This window comes from Rhea americana, unplaced genomic scaffold (genome assembly GCF_003343005.1).
Source record: "Rhea americana isolate MKP2758 unplaced genomic scaffold, rheAme1 scaffold_43, whole genome shotgun sequence".
NCBI lineage: Eukaryota > Metazoa > Chordata > Aves > Rheiformes > Rheidae > Rhea > Rhea americana.
Genome location: NW_028186568.1, coordinates 2,199,181 through 2,218,479, shown reverse-complemented (window position 1 = coordinate 2,218,479; position 19,299 = coordinate 2,199,181). Strand labels below are relative to the sequence as shown.

General features: G+C 35.5%; 1 protein-coding gene across 5 annotated transcripts in view; it reads right to left on the bottom strand.

Moving 5' to 3' along the window:
* Positions 1–1,497: 1,497 nt before the first annotated feature.
* SIPA1L2 (signal induced proliferation associated 1 like 2) overlaps positions 1,498–19,299 on the bottom strand; it is a 150,507-nt gene continuing 132,705 nt past the window's right edge. For 2 of the 5 annotated variants that reach the window (XM_085315472.1, XM_085315473.1), the window contains exons 19-23: positions 14,830–14,961; positions 8,350–8,403; positions 7,278–7,401; positions 4,433–4,514; positions 1,498–2,732 (exon numbers count right to left, since the gene is read on the bottom strand). In XM_085315472.1, the coding sequence (XP_085171598.1) occupies positions 2,586–2,732; positions 4,433–4,514; positions 7,278–7,401; positions 8,350–8,403; positions 14,830–14,961 (539 nt within the window). In that variant the 3' untranslated portion in view covers positions 1,498–2,585. Of the gene's footprint in view, positions 2,733–4,432; positions 4,515–7,277; positions 7,402–8,349; positions 8,404–14,829; positions 14,962–18,789; positions 18,971–19,299 lie in introns of those variants that run through there. The other 3 variants (XM_085315474.1, XM_085315475.1, XM_085315476.1) reach the window with 3 other exon arrangements.

The window sequence follows — 19,299 nt, the reverse complement described above, 5'->3', positions numbered from 1 at the left end:
GCTGATAAATACTGTATTTAAATGTTATAAAAACAAACAGGCCAGACTAAAAACTTCTTCCCCTGGTGAAAGTTACGTAGGGAAGAAGCAGTTGCTTCCAACAAAATTGCTTTAGTGAGTAACTGCTCACCAAAGAGACTAAGAGATTTGTAGATAGAGTTTTCTCTAGAAACAAAATATTTCAAAGTACAAGATAGAAAAATAAGAAAGATAACTACTGAAAATCCTTTTTGCATAGGTAATTATAAMGTGTTTTCAGTTACCGAAATATAAAGAGACTAATGGTGAAATGAACATTGTACTAATAAACTCTAACACACACTCAGTAGCATCACTTCAGAAAAAGCTTATTCTCGAGTTTATTTTAGTTAATATAGCTTTTCAAAGAGGATAGATCTATCTTCAAAGACACACGTTCACAGAAAAATTGTGCGAGTTGTTTAGCACTGCTACTTGGCAAGGTCTCTAGCCAGATGGGTTTGCTAATGACTCTTGCAAGGTGTTTAAATCAGATTTTAGTGGAACACATGACTGCCATGTTTAATTACTCTAAATTAATATAGCTTAATGGACATTATTTGGTACTTAAGAGTCAGAGTTTTTGATTGAAAGTACAAAGACAAAACCATCTTTTTCATTTGGAAAAAATGATACCAAAGCTTTGATTCTCTGCTTATTTATAAACCTTCCTAAGAGAAGTCATTCAAAATAATTATTATAGCAGAGGCAGACATGTGCTCTGACTTACAAAAATGTTTCTAGTCAACATATAGTAACAATGGATACAGACTATTATTTTTATCAGCTGAATATATATTTGAAATATTCCAAGATTTTCTTCAGCTTTGCCTGAATGCATTCTGCTACTGAAAGGAAAYTGAGATTTGACCATGATCTTTAACTATTTTTTCCTCAAGAAACATAACTTCAAAGATGCTCATTAACTTCATTTTGTAAAAACTATACTTTTTGGCATAGATTTTATGCACACTACTATATACGAAACTGTAGCAAAATAAAAGGAATATAAAATAGTCTAAATTATCAATCTGCTTTCACATCTCACAGATGCTAATGCTGTGATGAAATCTTTGATTGCAGACACAAGTGAATGGCAAGCCATTTGCTGTTATGATTAATTGCAAATAACAAGAGAAAATCTTACACCTTTTGAAAATCTTCAGGACRTATTTTGGGTAAAGCAGTTTTTCTCCTAGGTAACTAACTAGTTGATGCCTGTGAACACTCAAGATAGCTTTATAGGTSGAGGGACAACAGCTATCTCCTCAGCTGCAGGGCAGGACACACCAGAGAGCTCAGCTCTGATAACACGAACAAGGGACCATGGGAGCTTTCGAGGGCTGGACTCTCTCCGGACTGAAAAGCCAGTTAACAGGGATTCCAGGTGAACGTGATGCTCACAGTGGACTGAGCAGAAACCTGAGCTAGTTGTGACGGYATTGGATGTAGACAATACAAGATAGAGTAATTTTCCGATTTAAAATTTTTGAACATTTATTAAAAAAGCAAGATGTATGTTCATTTCAAATTAAACAGTTAAAAATGTTAAAGCATACAAACAAATCAAGTGTGTACTAGCAGCATCCAGTTGTTAGATTTTTTCTAGAACTCCTCAGTACAGTCTTGGCAAGCTAAAAATATTACAACTTGCAACCAACTGACCTCACCATAGTGCAGATAAAACAAACTTTATAAAATTAACAATTTAAGGTTAAATAAGCTTAAATAAAGGTGTTAAATACAAGACACTTGATCAAAGCTTCTGTACAAAGATAAACAAATTTGGCATTGTACAATTGATTGGCTGGCTCACATCATACATGATTTCAATAGTTAAGCTGTATAACTGTTTTAGCTGAACATCAACTATACAAAGGTAACTGAAGTTGGGAGCGGGCTAACCCCTGTGAGCCATTTACAAGGCATATGCATCTTTAGAAAATCAGAACGCTGTTTATATTCAGGCACCATTTGTTCCTGCAAATAAATAATCTCTAATGTATCTGCATCCAAACTAGTGTTAAACACATCAGTGCTAACATTTTATAAACACAGCTTTGTGACTATTCACTATACCTCCATTCTTATTGCTATGACAATGTGGACTGTGGAAATAAAACTACTGTACATACAAAAAATAGAGCACCTTTTAAACATTAAAGTATATGTCTGGTTATTCTTTTTATCTTACAATACTGAAGCCCAAGCTAATGTAAATTGCTTTAACATCTTCACCAATGAACCTGAAATGTAGGAACTAAAACCCCAAATATTCCTTTTCAGGCAAGCCCCAGCCAGAGTATCTTCTAAAAATGTCTAAAATGACACCAATAATTTTTACATTCATCTTCACACAAACAAACATCTGCTATTCTCTGCTTTCTTCATATGAATTTAAAGATAGATTACCACAGTTCTCTCTCCTGTTCAAATGAATAAAGCTGGACAGAGAATGTAGCAGAAACATCTAAAATGGATTGTGAACACAGTGAAATTATTACCCCGCTAATTCAAAAATACAGCTCTTACACTGTTAAAGTAAGGATTTTCAAAGGGCCCAAACATTAGGATTTTTTGTCTATCGTATTGAAAAACCATTCTGTAAATTTCCTCAGTTGAGCAGCTGCCGTTTGAGATTCCTCTTGAAGCCTCATGTTATCTTGTCTCAGGTGCTGTACCTCTGCTTGGAGAACTGCTTTGTCCTGTTTTTCCTGGTTAATAAAAGGTAAGTTGAATCAAGTGAGTAGCCATGATGACAACTTTTAGTTTTGTTGCTAATATTTCTCTGCAAGTCATACAGCTATATTTGTTGAGGTCCCTAATCCATCATGACAGCTACTAACTGTAATATGAATTCCAAAATGTGCTCAAATGTTGTTTTGAAGAGAAAATATTGCAGGCTAAAAAGAAAACCAGGTTCTACTTCAATACAAGAATTCTAGAAGTTCATTTAACAAAGCACTGAAACAATAAAAAGCTCTCAGTATCACAAATGAGAGGACAAGTCACAGGGATTTGATTTCAAATATATATTAAGAAAGAAGTACAGCTGGTTTCAGAAATTTCCCTTACATGATCATTTTCTTAACAAAAGTGGTCTCTTCTGAGGCACAAGTCATTGTTAAATGATCAAGATCACAGAATGGTTGAGGTTCAAAGGGACCTCTGGAGATCATCTAGTCCAACCTCTCTACCTCTAGTTGCCCCAGATGGTTTTTGAGTATCTCCAAGGAAGGGCACTACACAGTCTCTCTGGCAACCTCTTCCAGTGCTCAGTCATCCTCACAGTAAAGAAATTTTTCCTCATGATCAGACAGAATTTCCTGTGATTCACTTTGTGCCCATTGCCTCTCATCCTATTGCTGGGCACTGCTGAAAAGAGTCTGGCCGAATCCTTCCCACACCCTCCCTTCAGGTACTTCTACACATTGATAAGATCCCCCCCTTCAGTCTTCTCTTCCCCAGGCTGAAGAGCCCCAGCTCTCACAGCCTTTCCTCATAGGGCAGGTGCTCCAGTCCTCTAATTATCTTCATAGACCTACACCAGACTCTCCCCAGTAGCTCCATGTCTCCCTTGTACTGGGAAGCCTAGAACTGCACACAGTACTTGAGATGAGGCCTTACCAGGGCTGAGTAGAGGGGCAGGATCACCTCCCACAGCCTGCTAATAATGACCTTTCTAAGGCACCCCAGGATACCACTGGCTTTCTTGGCCACAAGGGCACATTGCTGGCTCGTGGTCAATTTGTCATCCACCAGCACTCCCAGGTCCTTCTATGCAGAGCTGCTCTCCAGAAGGTCAGTCCCCAACCTGCAACTGGTGCATGACTCTAGGTGCAGGACTCTGCACTTGCCCTTGTTGAACCTCAGGAGGTTCCTCTCCGCCCAGCTCTCCAGCCTGTCCAGGTCTCTCTGAATGGCAGCACAGCCCTYDKVTGYATCAGCCACTCCTCCCAGCTTGGTATCATCAGCAAACTTGCTGAGGAGGCACTCTGTTCCTTCATCCAGGTCATTGACCACAAGGCAACACAGATGATAAATCTGGTATTAACTACTTAGCAATAGTGCCTGTGTGCATATTCCTACCCATTGTTAAATCCAAGATACCATAAATGAAATGGAGATAAAGTACCTCATATTCACTCCGRGAGATGACTGTATATGGGATAGCTATTCTGGAGTAGTTAATGACCTGTGAATTTGTTAGCCTTGCAGTAACTTGTTTACATAACCATTTCCAAAGAACTTTCTGCACCTCACTGTACTGATCAACTGTTGATCTTTACAATTCATTGATCATCCTTATGTTATCTAGTTTAACTGATGCATTTTTTTCATGCCTTTGATGAACTCTGCATAAAAATTTAGATATTAAAACTGGAGAATAACAATGCTRGTAACAATTTTTTACCTTTCTCAGGTCAGTTTGTAGCTGCCGGAGGATCACTTCTAGCTGGTTTACTTTTCCAGTCAGAGTAGTAGGAGCATGTTCCCTGTAAAGTAAGYGACTACCTTACTCTGGGTTAGTTAAAAATATTTACTCCTTCCCCATGTTTTGCAGAATAATACTTGTAGTGACAGCAAGGGAAACAAAGCAGTTTAGGGATAGCTGGGAAAATACAGATGAAAACAGAAACAGTGGCCAGCTATTACTGAAGCATAAACCATTGCTGCAATACCCAAAATACGACACTGCCTCTTATGCTACTCAGGGAAAAATTAAGATTATTTTTAAGGAGGAAATGTTTTAGGAATTATTTGCACATACTTTCACAGAGCAAGCCAAACCCACTGCTAAATGGTGTGCTCAGTGCATTTGTTAACAAGCTGCTTTCTGATAAGCACTGTACTAATCTGAAGCAAGCTGCAGCAGCAGTTATGGTAAATCAAAAGAGCTGTTGGAGTTCTTTTGTCTAGTCTACAGTTGTGCCATTTCCAGTAAAAGATGAACCTATGACTTTATGAAGACAAATATTTTGTTTAAAGGTCAAAACACATGAAATATTGCCACAGGTTAATCAAATACATGACTGAAGGAAAATGCTGAGAGGAGCTTCTCTTTCTGTATGACAATGAGCACTCTGGGAGAGGGTTTCATATATATTATAGATGAAATTAGACATACTGTGAATTTTGTCTAGAAGAGAGAATATGTAGTTATWCACAAAGCTGAATCTGCTGCTTCATGCAAATGTGCAAACTGGACAGATTTACTAATGTTAAAAGTGGAACATCTTTAGCAGCCTTTTGCAATCCTTACTGCTCACTAGTTGGTGTAAAGATGTGGTCTTAGAAGACATTAAAAGAAATGTGCTTTACCATGTAAGTAACTTAAGTTGTGTAAAATTGGCTCAAATTAAAATGTGATTGTCTAACAAGCATGAAGACTAAAAACTTTATTTTCCCTCCACTTCCTTTTCTTCCAAACTTGCAGTTGAAAAGCAAAACTAATCAGAGAAGTGTTTTTCTTTTATGGTGTACTAATGGATAGATTCTGCTGTTGAATATCTATTTTAAAAAGAAGTATACTCCACAGAGAAGAGAGGAGAGAAAAAAAAAGAAGAAAAAGAAGAAAAGAGTATATAATCTAATTCTCTCCTAGAGCACTGGGTGTGAGGAATTAGGACAGTTATGACACTAAAGTCTTTTCAGCCTTCAGTTACAAGTTTTCTTGATTCATTTTTCTCTATATAAGCAGAAAATTATGGATTTGCAAGTAGCAATTTTTCCTTGAACGTGAATACATATTCACGTTTTTCCTCTTGAACAGTGGCAAGAGTTAGGTAGAAACATCTGTTGCATGGTCTGAGACATTTGCTACAGATAAGGTTATTGCATACTGCAGAGTTATAGCTCCTGTCTTCACTTCTATTCAGATGAAAACAGAAAAAAGCACAATACAAACTATTGTATAGGAGGAGTACAATGAGAAATTCAACTCTGAGATGCAGTAGGATCAATCCAAAGTGACCTTTCAAAATTCTGAGTACCTAATTGTACTCTGCATTGGAGCAGAGTGACAATTTTTAAAGAGAACACTTTTTCTGGCTATACTGCGAAATTCCTAAATGGAACTGTTCTGACTCTGGCTGCAAGAGATGACATTTTCCAGAAGCAATTTAAAGACATGTTCAGTCAAGGCAACTAGTCTGTCAACAAATAATAGTGAAGTATGTACACAGACAATTTGCATCATRCTTTTGGAGATAAAACCCTACAACTCATTTTTATAGAGAGTTTCTAGAAAAAGTTTCCTGGTATGGTCATGCAGAGGTTAAAAACATTTACAGGATATGTGGTTGTTATGGTACATCAGGATTCAAGGAGATGTGTTTGTCTAGTGATTCATGATCTAATTCTGATTTCTTCATGATGTAGCTTCTTGAGCTGCCTGCCTTGAAATAAAGTTTTAGGGTTTTTATTCTTATGRTAACATAAGACAGACTAATTGTCTTTTTTGAAACTAACAAGCTTGGCAATCCCTGTGGATAAAGCCTATCAGCTGATGAGCCATAAAAGTCAAGAATGATTTTCATACAGTAGTAGTTAGACCAAAATAATTCTATTCAATGTTCTATTTTCTTGACAGTTCTTCAGGTCTTATAGATATTGCGCTGACTTCTGAACAGTTTCAATCAAATTCTAGACTTTCCATGGTCAAAGGTCATGCAATAAACTATACTATTACATGAAAAGACCATATTCACTACTACCCTGCAAGTGTCAAATCTGATGTCAGGGTAATTTCAACATTCCAGTGTGTTGATCTTACATAAGTATTTCTCTTTCTAATTTTCATTACATAGAAAACAAGGAAAACCAGAGATTATTATGTAGTACATGTAATTTTAAAACCTGAACATTTTCACAGCAGTAGTGCTTTTCTTCCTTTCCCCCTTTTTTCACGTTATTGACATGTTGACTCTCTCCTCCCATTTGATTTTTTTGTCTGCCCATATTACCTATCTTTCCCAGTTTTGTCTCTCCATTTCCTTTCCTGTCCATCCCTTTTCTGGGAGGAAGAGAGCATTTAATTTAGGGGGAAAACTTAGCCCATCTACTTTTTGCTGTTCTGAGAGTAGGATTTGCCATCTTCCACCTGCAATGGGAGCCTCTCTCCTACAGCTGTTTTTCCTGTACCACCTCTAYCACAAGAAACAAGAGGGAAAGAGAACCTGCACCATCATGCAGCATGCAAAATTAAGAGAAAACATTTTTTTCTATTTTTTAAGAAATTTGCTCTAATTATGACATACCCAGTAGCCTCAAGGAAATCTTTTCCATCTGTAGGACTCTCATCCAATGGCAACTCTTGTGCTCCCTCCAAATCCTGAGCTTGCTGTATATCATTCAGGGTGCAAAAAGATGCTACTCTCCGATCTATATTAAAAAAAAAAAGAAGAAAAAAGAAGTAAGGATATGTGCAAATACAGACATATGTACCAAAGGAAAGCCTATATTATAAGTTGCTTTCCAGGCACAGTTAGAGAAAGGGATGTAGGTTTCTACATCACAGCTTTGAAGATAATCRGCAGATATAAAGTATATTCCAGTTAGTTGGTTTCCCAACATCTGTATCCAAAGGCAACCTCACAGTCCATTGTTTTGCATGTATCAGCAGGGTAAAACAGATTTGTTTGGACCAGGTAATGCTGATTTAAAGAGTAATTTGGTCTTGATCAAATCCATAGAAAATCTTTTGAGAATTCAGGGCCACAACCAAAAACACTAACAATTCAGCTATAAAGATTGCATTTTCCATGGATTCAAAACCATCAGATTCCTTAGAAATCCGCACTGTTTAGTTTGTATTGTTTTACTGTCTCAAGCATTTGCAGAACCTGCTGGTAATCTGCATACTTGAAAAACAATAAATTAACGCTGCTCTTATCAATTGAGTATTTGTCGTATTTTACTACAACATACCATTCTCTATGTTGATTTCACTGGAACATAGTCTAACAAGCACAAATATAATTACCTATGGATGTACAGTGCAGTTGCCAAAATACACCAATCACCACATAATAAACTATGCCATGCATATCATCATCGCACAGAACAGGAATAAATGATGCATTCACTATGATAAATTTTCTTCTATGAACAACCCATATTCTGTGAAGATTGATTTAACTGATTTCTGTCAGCAAAATCCATGCCTATAGGTTTGTATATATTCTGGCCACAACATGCCTGCCTTGCCCTTTCTCCCCTYGCTCTGCCACCCCACAGGCCCAAAGCTTGCATTACCATGCAAACGTGCAAACATAGCAAATATTAAAGAAAGTTTACAAAAGGTAAAAGTCATCAATCCCAGATCATCACCTAGAAACGGCGTGTAATGACAGAGCGGCCCAAGTTCTTCATCTGAGTCAAAACCTGGAATAAGATTTAGAATGTTCCTATAAACAAGATAGACCAACTCCACTGCAGTAGCTGGGGCCTTACGTTAAGCTCACATGATGGAACACTCCCAGGGCAGCTCATGCTCGTTCTCACCGTTCACCTTTCAAAGCCATTTTTACACAACACCAGCATTACAGTAAAGCATGAGCTTTCATGCCCTGTGTTTCCTATATTAATACCYGGTGTTGTAACATAGAGCATGACAAGTTAGCACAACACACAAAAAGACAACCCTCCAGATTCTTAGCAGCCCCCCCAAAAAAGTGAATGCAAGTCAGATCATCTTAACAAGGAAGAACATTTTGTTTTAAAGATTTTATCAAATAAAAATAAGATAATAAATCACTAAAGAGCTGCTTAGAGGGATTTTAAAATGATCACTTTTAAGAATTAGCAAAGGCTGACTACACATTATACAATAAAGCTAAGCTGCATGCCATTTTTCTCCATTTTTAAAGATCATGAGTGATTTCTCCTAGGTTTATCCCTATTTCTGACCAGTGGCAGATCTCAAAAAAATATGAATATGACTTTTTCATATGTGTTGACAATAAAGCAAGAATATAATTTTAAACTCATAATCAATAACAAAACTTTCAGAACTGAAACATCTTAGTTTGTAGAGTTTTAAATAGTACAAATAAGCTAAAACTAATTTCCCTACTCAAATGCAGTTTGTAGGTCTGAAACAAGACTGTATAAACAATCAGGCTGACAAAGGCATGGCRTATAATTTTCATGCCTAATTACCTGTTTCACTTTTATATTTTGTTCACATTTTCATTACAATGTCATACATTTCATACTTCTTTTCTTATGACTTCTCTTATGGACAATCGTATAACTCAAGCATTCACTTTTTATYTTCTGCCTAATTACTAGAAAATTCCAACTGCACATCATTTAAAAAAAGATAGCATATAGAGTAGGAAATTTACTATTGAACTCTTTCTCTAATTTCATAGTATAACTTTAAAATATTTTTCTAGTATTCTGTTTTTTATAAAATATAAACTGTATTCTCATATTCATCAGGTGAGGAACAYTGATGATCAGGCGAGGGCACTAGTTGGTCTCCTCTCATATAACAAGCAAGAGCCTCCTATCATATAACATGCTGTATACATTTTTGTGATGTTCCTCCAAGGATAGTTACTTAATTTTCAACAGCCACGCCAGTGTCATATCTCAACAAGTTTGTAACACAATAAACTGCTTTAATAACTAACATATCAACAAGATCCTTGAGTAGCAAAAACTTATGCCTTTGCCTAGTTTTTAATGTTACAGAAAACAGAAAAGTGAGCAACCAAATAGGACTTTTCCTAACCATGTAATTGAAAGACACTAATTATATCAAGTCCCACCGATCTCCCTATAAATATTCATGTTTAACAATAGTTTCACCAATTTATCATTTCTGTCAGAACTTTTTTTTTTTTTTTTTTTTTTTTTTTTTTTTTTTTTTTTTTTTTTTTTTTTTTTTTTTTTTTTTTTTTTTTTTTCCTTTTTCTCCCTTTTTCTTTTTCTTCTTTTTTTTTTTTTTTTTTTTTTTTTTAATCTAAACTGTGGTTAAATTTGACCTTGTGCTCCCATGAGCAAAATCTTCCTTATAGATTTTGGTTTTATTTGTTTTTAAATGTAATGGGCTTCATGTTCTACACATGAAAGTGAAATCAAAGCTACCTTCATTAACAGTTGGGTTTTTTAAAGAAATTAAGTCTGTTTCCAACTATGATATTACAGATATAAGTTCTGTTCTCTCCAACCTATGAGGATACCATCTTTTCAAGTGATAAGTGCAAATTAAGCAGAAGAAAATGCATATAATTTCAGATCTCTAATTTTTTATCTAGAACATCCTTGTCAAGCCACAGGTAGGAGCCATGCGTAAAAACTGTCTGAGAAAATATTTTAGTGTTTTTATCAAAAGCTTAAGCAACAGATGACTTGTGAAAGACACAAAGATGAAACAAAATCTGTCTCACTTGAAAAGTAATAGAATTGTACAGTTGTAGCCACTCAGAATTTGAACCTGGATTTGCATTGTTTCAGTCTACTAATAGAAGGCAAAAATCCTCCAAGCAATTTTCAGGTAATGGAGAGCAGAAAATGCTAAAATCAATATGGTTTATGAAGAATCCCTCTTGTTATCAAGGCAAAGCCTACCCACAAGCATATACTGACATATGCATGRAAGCAAAGAGGAGTTACATATACGCATTTGAAATGACCAAATGTTATCTAAATATTTTCAATTTTTATTTTTCTAGAAGTTTAACATACTAAGTTGGTTAAAATAATTCTCTTTTGTTGAATGCTTCACTTCTTCCTCATTATGTTTTCTCAAGCATTATTCGCATTATGCTTTGCAGATTTTAAATGGAAATGTTAAAATAATATTAATTATAGTAGCACAGATGTTCCTGCAAAGATAAATCAGAATTAGGAAATGCTGCATTTTGATTGGCATGACTAGTAGACAATCATAAAAATAACCTGGAAAAAAAAATCAGTGGTTGAAACCACCTATTTTAATGAATTAAATTAGGGACATCAGAGGGACTATCTTATGCTGTTTATCCTCATAGTATGATTTACAAAATACTTAAATTTTTTAAGCAGGTTATAACCACTTTAAAATCATACAAATAGTACTGAGATCTATTTACAATAACAACATATTTGTTTGTGCCAATCCTCTTTTCCTAGAATGACAGAAACAGCTACAGACATCTAGAAAGGCTTCTCCCTTTCCCACCTCAAATTTTCTACATGATCCAAAATTAGCTATCAGCTTTAACACAACACATACGTTCAAAGCCTGTCTTTCTYTCCTAAGCTCAAAAGCTGGGAGAAGGATAATACAAAAAGAGAATTAAACATTGTCTCCTTCTCCCTTACTCTTTTCTGAGATTTCTTTGTTCTTCCTTCTTTCATTTGGCTCTCCAATTTATTCCAATTTATTCTTTACTCAGTTCAGCACGCTGTGTTGTTTTCGCTCTGTTTCTTTAACTTCTTTTGCCCCTGAAATCCTGCCTTTCCTCTTTTGCTGTGCAATCACACCCACTTCTCTACCTATTCTTTACTGTTTGCCTCRGGAAGGGATACAAAGGTATCTGCACACTGAACTAGTGTGTCAGCTGCTCCCTGAGCACCCTCGCTCCAAAATAAAGGAACTGGAAGTAGCCTACCCATGTGCACAAGAAATTGAAGGGTATTGCTTGCTGTTGACTGTTTGAATGATAAAGATGATCTCTGTTGTGTAAATCCCCAGGCTGCAGTGGAAGGCTGTGCCAAAACTTAAACAACATTGCACAGGGCTCCAGCTTATGCACGCTGATCCTCGGCAGAAACAGCTCAGGCACAAAACCTTACTCACGCAGCTTCTGGAGCTTGCGGAGCAAACTCGTGCACAGCTGTCTATTGCCCTGCGAAGACCTGTCTTACGAATAATAAAGGATTTTCAGGAAAYGTTTGAAGTTAACATTCAGCTCCCCACAAAAGTTCTTGGAAGCAAAAGCATTTAAAGTTAAATCCTCACAATGTGAAAAGCAGCACTCTCATTGTACTTTTAATGTAAAAAACTCATCACAGTTTCTTGCACTTTTTCTGAGCCATTAATTCCACCCTTGTGGACCACAGTTTAGAAACTTGTTCTACATAAGACCAAGGCTTCAGTAGGATGCAAGTCAATACTAAGGAATAAACAATTTTCCCAACAGTCCAGTTGGGGAAAAAATAGCTAAAAATGAGACCCCTTCTTGTTTCATCTGTGAACAAATTTTTAGTCCAGATGATGGTTGCAAAAATCTTGCTACTGTACTTGATTCTTAATTAATTGACTCTAATATTACAAACCTCTAAAAAAAGGCTATATATCTAATATTCACCTGAGTACAATAGTATATAATATTAACCTGAGTATGACTACATTTTAGGAGAGAAGGAAGAAGACAGTGAAGTTTGGATTTTGAACTGATAAAAATGTTCAGGTTGCCTATATACAGACTGGAAAGACTGTGAGGCGAAAATCTTGGCTTTAGAATCAGATTGGTAATTCTAATGAGTTGACATTAACAAAAGACTTAAAAAGAAATTGTGTCTGGTTCCAGCACAGAGCACAACATTTAAATATCAGTTTGATAAAGCCAAACTAGAGWTAAATTCTAACATTAATTCATTAGCTCAGTATTAAGCCCTATCCATTTTCTGATTCTTTTTAATCAAAGCRATTTTTTATTTGAAGATTTTTTTCAGATGGTCCAATATAAAATGTGATCGCATTTCCATTCAGTTTATTAGAAAAATAGAAGTAGTTCTATATTCCTAAGTACACAATCTTTAGAATCAGTCACTCTTTTTCACATTGACAGAATGTAGATCAGTATTTCCAAGCTATTTTTAAATATCAACTTCAAGTGACTCCTCAGTTTTAAAATAATTGGGTATGAATTGGCAGAATTGTTTCCTTGTGTATTTTAATGTTGTCCTTTAAAAGTAAACATAACCCATATTCCCTCTCCGTGAGCTTTTCATGAAATGTCAATCAGTTATTCTTATTTAAATGACTAACTGTGAGACACAGTACACAAAGTTGAACAAAGGTATATAAAAAAAAAATCTATTCTTAATCATAAGATTCAAATTGGAGTACTATTTGGTCAAAATATTTTATAAATTATCTAACAYATGCACAAATGTCTCCACTGAAGAGTCCTAAACAGAAAAGAATTCGATTCCTGCATATAAAACTAGTGTATTGTTTACTCTTCAAATTCTTCCAAGAGTTCAAAAACACCAAACCCACTAGCACTGTTTCTGTCTTGTGACTCAGGTTGTCAGTTCTTTGTTTTTAGTTACAAATATATCTGAGATATTTGCAATKAAAACCTAACAAGTAAATACTGCCTCCCTAAAATAGGGCACTGTATTTAGTTATGTTTTTCTACATCTCTGTCATAAATTCAAATGGTAATTACATCCACATAACACTTTCAAAGTAAAATTCTTCAAACTGATTAAATAAAGGCTACTTTTATTCTAATTCCAATATGAAAAAGTAAAAACAAAAGAAAATGTACTAAAGTCTTTTTAAAAAAAACTTCTTGAAAAGAYGGGCATAACTAGTGCAGAATAAGAGCTTTTAGATAACCGAACTCACATTTTTTATATATAGTAGTTAAAAATATTCTTCATGTACAAAGTTACAAAGTCTGTCTTGTACAGATCYAAATCTATTTTTAGCTGTTTAAGAGCCCAATACCAAATATCAGAATTTTCCCTGAGCAATTAAGCATACAAACACATGGGAACAGTTGTCAGACTCTCAGCTTTACAATACTTCCTACCAGCTACATGCTCAACAGACATATTTAAGTACCAGTGAATGGAGATTAATGAATAAAGTTAACCAGTTTAAGAAACAATACAGTACTTGGCTAATTATTCATCAGTTTTTTTGAAATGTTAATATTGACATTCAAATTAGTATRGTAAGATGATCTGAACAGCTTTTTATCAAATTAAAATTTAATCACTTCATACTTAGAAAAGAACTCAGAACAGAAACCTGATTACCATGGTTGCTTCTAGTTGAAAAAACCACAAGATCATCTCATCCCTAACTCCAGCACCAGTTTTGTTCATATAGGTAATACCTGCATCTTAAACAACCATGTGATTGTGATACCAAGTTCCCTTTGACTTCTCAGATCTTCACTAATGASAGTAATACCAGTTAACAAATAGCACAGATTTTAGGACAGCATAGTGACCCAACCAAAACATCTCACAGAAACAGCGAAACACTTATATCCATATAAACCTTCAAAAAACATCCACCCCCCTCATTTTACAAATCCAATATGTGTATGTAAGTTTAGCTGTCAGAAACCTGAATGAAGTTTCCTCTTTGRTTAGCCCAGTTTTATATTTAATAATGTAATCTTGGTCTTGCACCTGAAATTCTACTACTGGAAAAYACAGCATATATTTTTGGTGTTTTTTGAGAGCTTACGATGAAAACTGAGAAAGACAGTAACACCATTTGGACAACACATTCGAAGTTTATAAATACAACACAATAAACCCAGAGAAGTGCTACTCTCAATCTCATTTTAAGCATCTAACTTAGGGACACTCAAAGCACCTGATTTTTCCAATTGATTATAGAGGGAACTTAGGCTCCTAAGTGGATGAAYTGCAGCTAAGATACTAAAAGTATCAATCCAAATTGTTAGTGACAGTCTTCTGCATTAAAAACTGATACTGCCAAAAGAACTAAAGGGCTACGGAGGCAAACACTGAATTTTGATAATTCAAACTATGGCTATACAATGTATAAAAAAGAAACGTTTCTGTATGGAACAGTGATTTTTATTCAAGTTTTCCTGTTACCTTCAAACGCTCGTGCAGCATCTACCAGGTGGGACCAGTCTAGCCCTGTGGCAGTGTCTGGCAGGGGCATCAGGCCAGGATCATTGAATTTGGCTTTATCAGATAAGGACCCATCTGAGAACCAGAATTCATCTAAACAATAAACACAAWAATTAGTCTTCCTATAACAGTGATGTACAATCCATTTTGAAACTATTCTAATGAACTGTTAGAATTTATAAGCAAAGCATGCTTATCCTCATTTTCTTTGTTTCCATCTTTTCCTGCTCAATACTCAATCTGAGTGGAACAATTGTTAAACTTAGGTAGGATAAGATGGGGAGCATTTTTAAAGATCTTTTTGTGCCACTTYACATATGATATGTTCTTTGCATTTTTCTGTGAATGCTGTGTGAATAGGCAGCATCCATTCTTAAAGTATACCATACTAAACCTAAGCACTGAGCAAAAAAATTGCTAGATATACAAAATCATACTTTTAAAAAGGCTGTGAAACAACACCTGAGATTTACAKGCAGAATTTTATATTGAAAGACATTTTAGTTCCAGAAGAAATTTCAAAAATATCGCCTAGTCTTAATATCTTTTTAAGTTCCAGCCTATACTCAAAACTCACTTTCACATTGAAGATACTACTCTATCCAGTTWAATATTTGTAGCTGTACATCCAAGGATGTAAGATTTGTATACTGATCTCTAAAATCCAGCGAGTTATGACTCACAGTATACTAAAGATACTGTGTACATTTTGATTAATGTACAATATTTAAAGAAAATTTAAACATGGTTATGGAGTCTTTCAGAAAGATACCATGCATATACATCTTAGCAGAAGAGAAGATTATTTTTATAACCACCTTAAATATTTTTTTTACCTTTTCTAGATATACCAATCTTTACTTGGATAAATGTGAACACAGTAAAATGAATACAGCTGAGTAAATAYATAGATGTTTTAAAAACCAAATCTAAATAGTATTTGTTTTAGATTTTTTTGTTTTTTTGACACAAAAAGTATTTAATCAAATTTCATCTTAACCATAAAGTTTGTGATATGATATTGTGCTTTATTAAATACCATAGTCAGGAAAAAATGTAATTCTGCTTCAGATATATCTGCTTGAATTAAGTAAGAGAGATCAAAATAGTAAATTTTTTCTTCAATATTTCAGAGATACAGGACCCTGTATCTTCTTTCCAGTTATTCTAGAGATCCAGATTATAATGTGTATGAAGAATGTTTCTTCCAGCAAACACCACCAAACACAAAATCAACGCACACATACAAGTGGAAGATGCACTAYATTGTGAGAAAATGGCATGTTGTCATTGTCCTGATACCACTGAAGAAGAATAGCAAAGTCTATCTGAATTAAAGTTTGCATACCTAAAAATCCAATAGTCTGTTATAACACATTCTATTGCACAGAGCAATGATTAGAACAAATCACATTCTTTCTACAAAGTTTTTATCAGAAACAAAGACAGTAAAGAAGGTTTGCAATCCTTTGTCAAAAATTGGGAGTCTCACAAATCAAAACCAATGCAGAAGAGGTAGAAATCCTGCATACTGTGGAATTTGCATTCTACAACTTATGCGCAAGATGTAGTATTGTTATGTTACAAACAGAAGTGTATCTCTTTCTCAAYAGCCACTTTTGATAGGCAAAAGCAGATCTTATATTAAATGAAAAATGCAGTATAAAAATATATCCTACTCATACCTGTGTACTAATATTTGATTTTCAGTTCCTAATAAACATAATTAAAACTTTATCTAAGGTCACCTCGAGATGAAAATACTTTGGAAGCTCAAGCAYGGGGCGTTCCCTGAACTTTTCCATRCAATCTGGGATTTGTAAGAACCTTATTTATGCAAGTACRAAGTTTTTATATAACCCTGTCATGGAAAACAGATAGAATGCCTTATTTGAAAGYTGGCAAGCCAGCTTTTTGGTTCTTGACCAGAAGGCAGGCCCTAAGGGAGAGCCCTTGCTTTTGTGTTATCAGCCTACAGAGCTTGATTGTGAAACCTGTCAGGAAGATGTCTGTTCCCGGTACAATCCTGCTGGCTTTCCAAATTAGAGTGTAGGAGTGATATATTCACCAGTAGTCATCCTTCATTATGCATTGTCTTTGCAAAAACCTCAGTTCATCTTAGGGTGGATCCTACCTGGCCCTGTATAAGCTTTGACAGAGCAAGTCAACTGCAAGAAAGCCTGCCAGAGTAGAAGATTTGAATTCTGATAGCTCTGAAAAGTGAAGCGYTCATGCTGATGTCTGAATTATAAGCTGGAATCACTGAACAGGCATCAGCATGCTACCATCAAATAAATCATTTTCAAGATCCAAATTGCATCTTCTTAGACAAGAGAAAAAAAAAAGGAGATTCTCTTATGATACAGGCCTCTTTGTGCATTCAAATTTCAGAGAATATTGTTTATATTTCAGGAATGCTCTGGGTAAGGGGAATTATTTCTATAGCACCATATCTGCATTTCCATCCTGCTGCTCTTACTTCCCTGTTGCCTCCACTTTTTCTTTGTATGACTGCTACATCTGCAGCTTGGAAGCTGCCTATTGTTTCCTTTCCAATTTGTGCAAAGGTGGCAAGTTATGCTTGAGCATCCACACCTCTGCATGGCCAGGAGGGTATGTCTAATCTCACAGGSCACTGTCCTCATTGCCCATGAGGCTGGTTTTGAAGTAATACAAATATATGCTTTATTTTCTTTGAAGAAACAAGATAAGTGTTATCTTTTAAAGATTATTTTCTGTATTCCCTTTTGGCACAAAATCATTGATTTTGTGTTTTCTGGTCCTTTCATTTATGCTACTTTCTGCCTGTACATAGGAATTTTCTTTTTTCTTTTTATTATTGTTACAGAAAAGTATTAAGCAATTTTAAGAGTGCTTATTTTCACCGAAATTATATAGTAAGCTCAGTTTCAAAGAGAGATGTCCTTAAATTGACTGTCATCAGTCCCACATACCTGTGTATTCAAAGAGTAACTAGTTATATAGAAAGAAAAAAGATTCATCTGACTTAGTTTATGTCAGTTAGAAAACAAGTATTTTGCTTCAGCTGGAACTGCTACTTCTATGAAGAGATCTTAGATCACGGGAAAAACAAATTCTTAGCTACTCCTTACTTGCTGCATTCGTAAACCAAATATAGTTTCCACTAGAAGAGTGGATTACACTCAAAAGATGCTGCATCTTAAGGAACATTTGAAGTCACATGCAGACATAACTCCTGTTGACCACCTCCTACTCTTCTCTCCTGCCATCAGCAATTCTATCTCTAAACTCCTTTCAAACAATAGTTCCTGCCCCTCCCTTCTTCAGTACTATCTAGAGTTGCCCAAAGTCTCCTTTCAAAGATGTGTAAATATGCTGGCCTGCTGAAAGACTTTCTCATGGAAATATGTTCATGTTACTGTTAGAATACTGGACACATGGCCCCAGTAACTACTTTTCTCTTTTGCTGTTCAAAATACTTTTATGTTCTGCTATGGTAGATTATTCATTGTGTGGGAGTTTGTCGAGTCAACGTATACATCCCTTTGGTTGTGTACATCATTTAATCAACAGCCTGCTCACTGACAAACTGACTTCCAGATCATTCAAATTGTACAACACTTATAAACAGTGATAATTTTTCAGTTTAATATTGCTGCATATCACTTAGGCTGGTTTTGGGATGCAGCTAACCTGAGCAGTAAGCCAGTATTAGGACAGCCATTCATCTAGTAGCATAGTTTCAAGTAAATTGGCTGAACTTCTAACAGCCTTTCCATATAGCATGTATAATCTGAAACCTTGTAGATTTGCTAGTGCCTCATGGCAAAACATTCCCTTCATTATGACCCTCTTCGCTGCAAGTATCCTGCACCTTGCTTCTTCCTTCACAGCACTGCAATATCATACCAGGTTATCACTCACACTTAAGTGAYTTCTCCTTCCCCCTTTGTGTTGTTTTTCATAATACCACGATGCCTGCAGTCTCAGTCAAACTGTCTCCATGTGTGTTCCTGGGTTTCCCTGGCTTGTGTCTGTGTACTAGTTCCGTACTGGTGGTTCTCCCTGTTTTCATTCTTTACCGTCTAGACCTGTCTATCAGACAGGGATAGATTTGTACCTGCAACAGTGTACGCTATGTTAGAATCACTCAACACAAACAGTGCTGTCTCAGTTAGAGTATCTTCAACGTCCCCAAGGCAAGATTCCAGAGTTCTCAGCTACACACATTTTGCTTTCTAAGTTTAAAATAAGATAAAATGAAATAAATCTTCCTACAGTTGCATACTGTGTGCAATCAACAGTATTCAACTATCAGAACTTGCAGTACTTCAGGTGTTACTGAAGCAGCTCTTTTCTCGCTTAATTTCCACCAATAATAAAATAATAATTCCTGTAGCTTCGTTTTCTCACTTCTTCCCATGGTGAACACCACGTACAGTTTAAGAT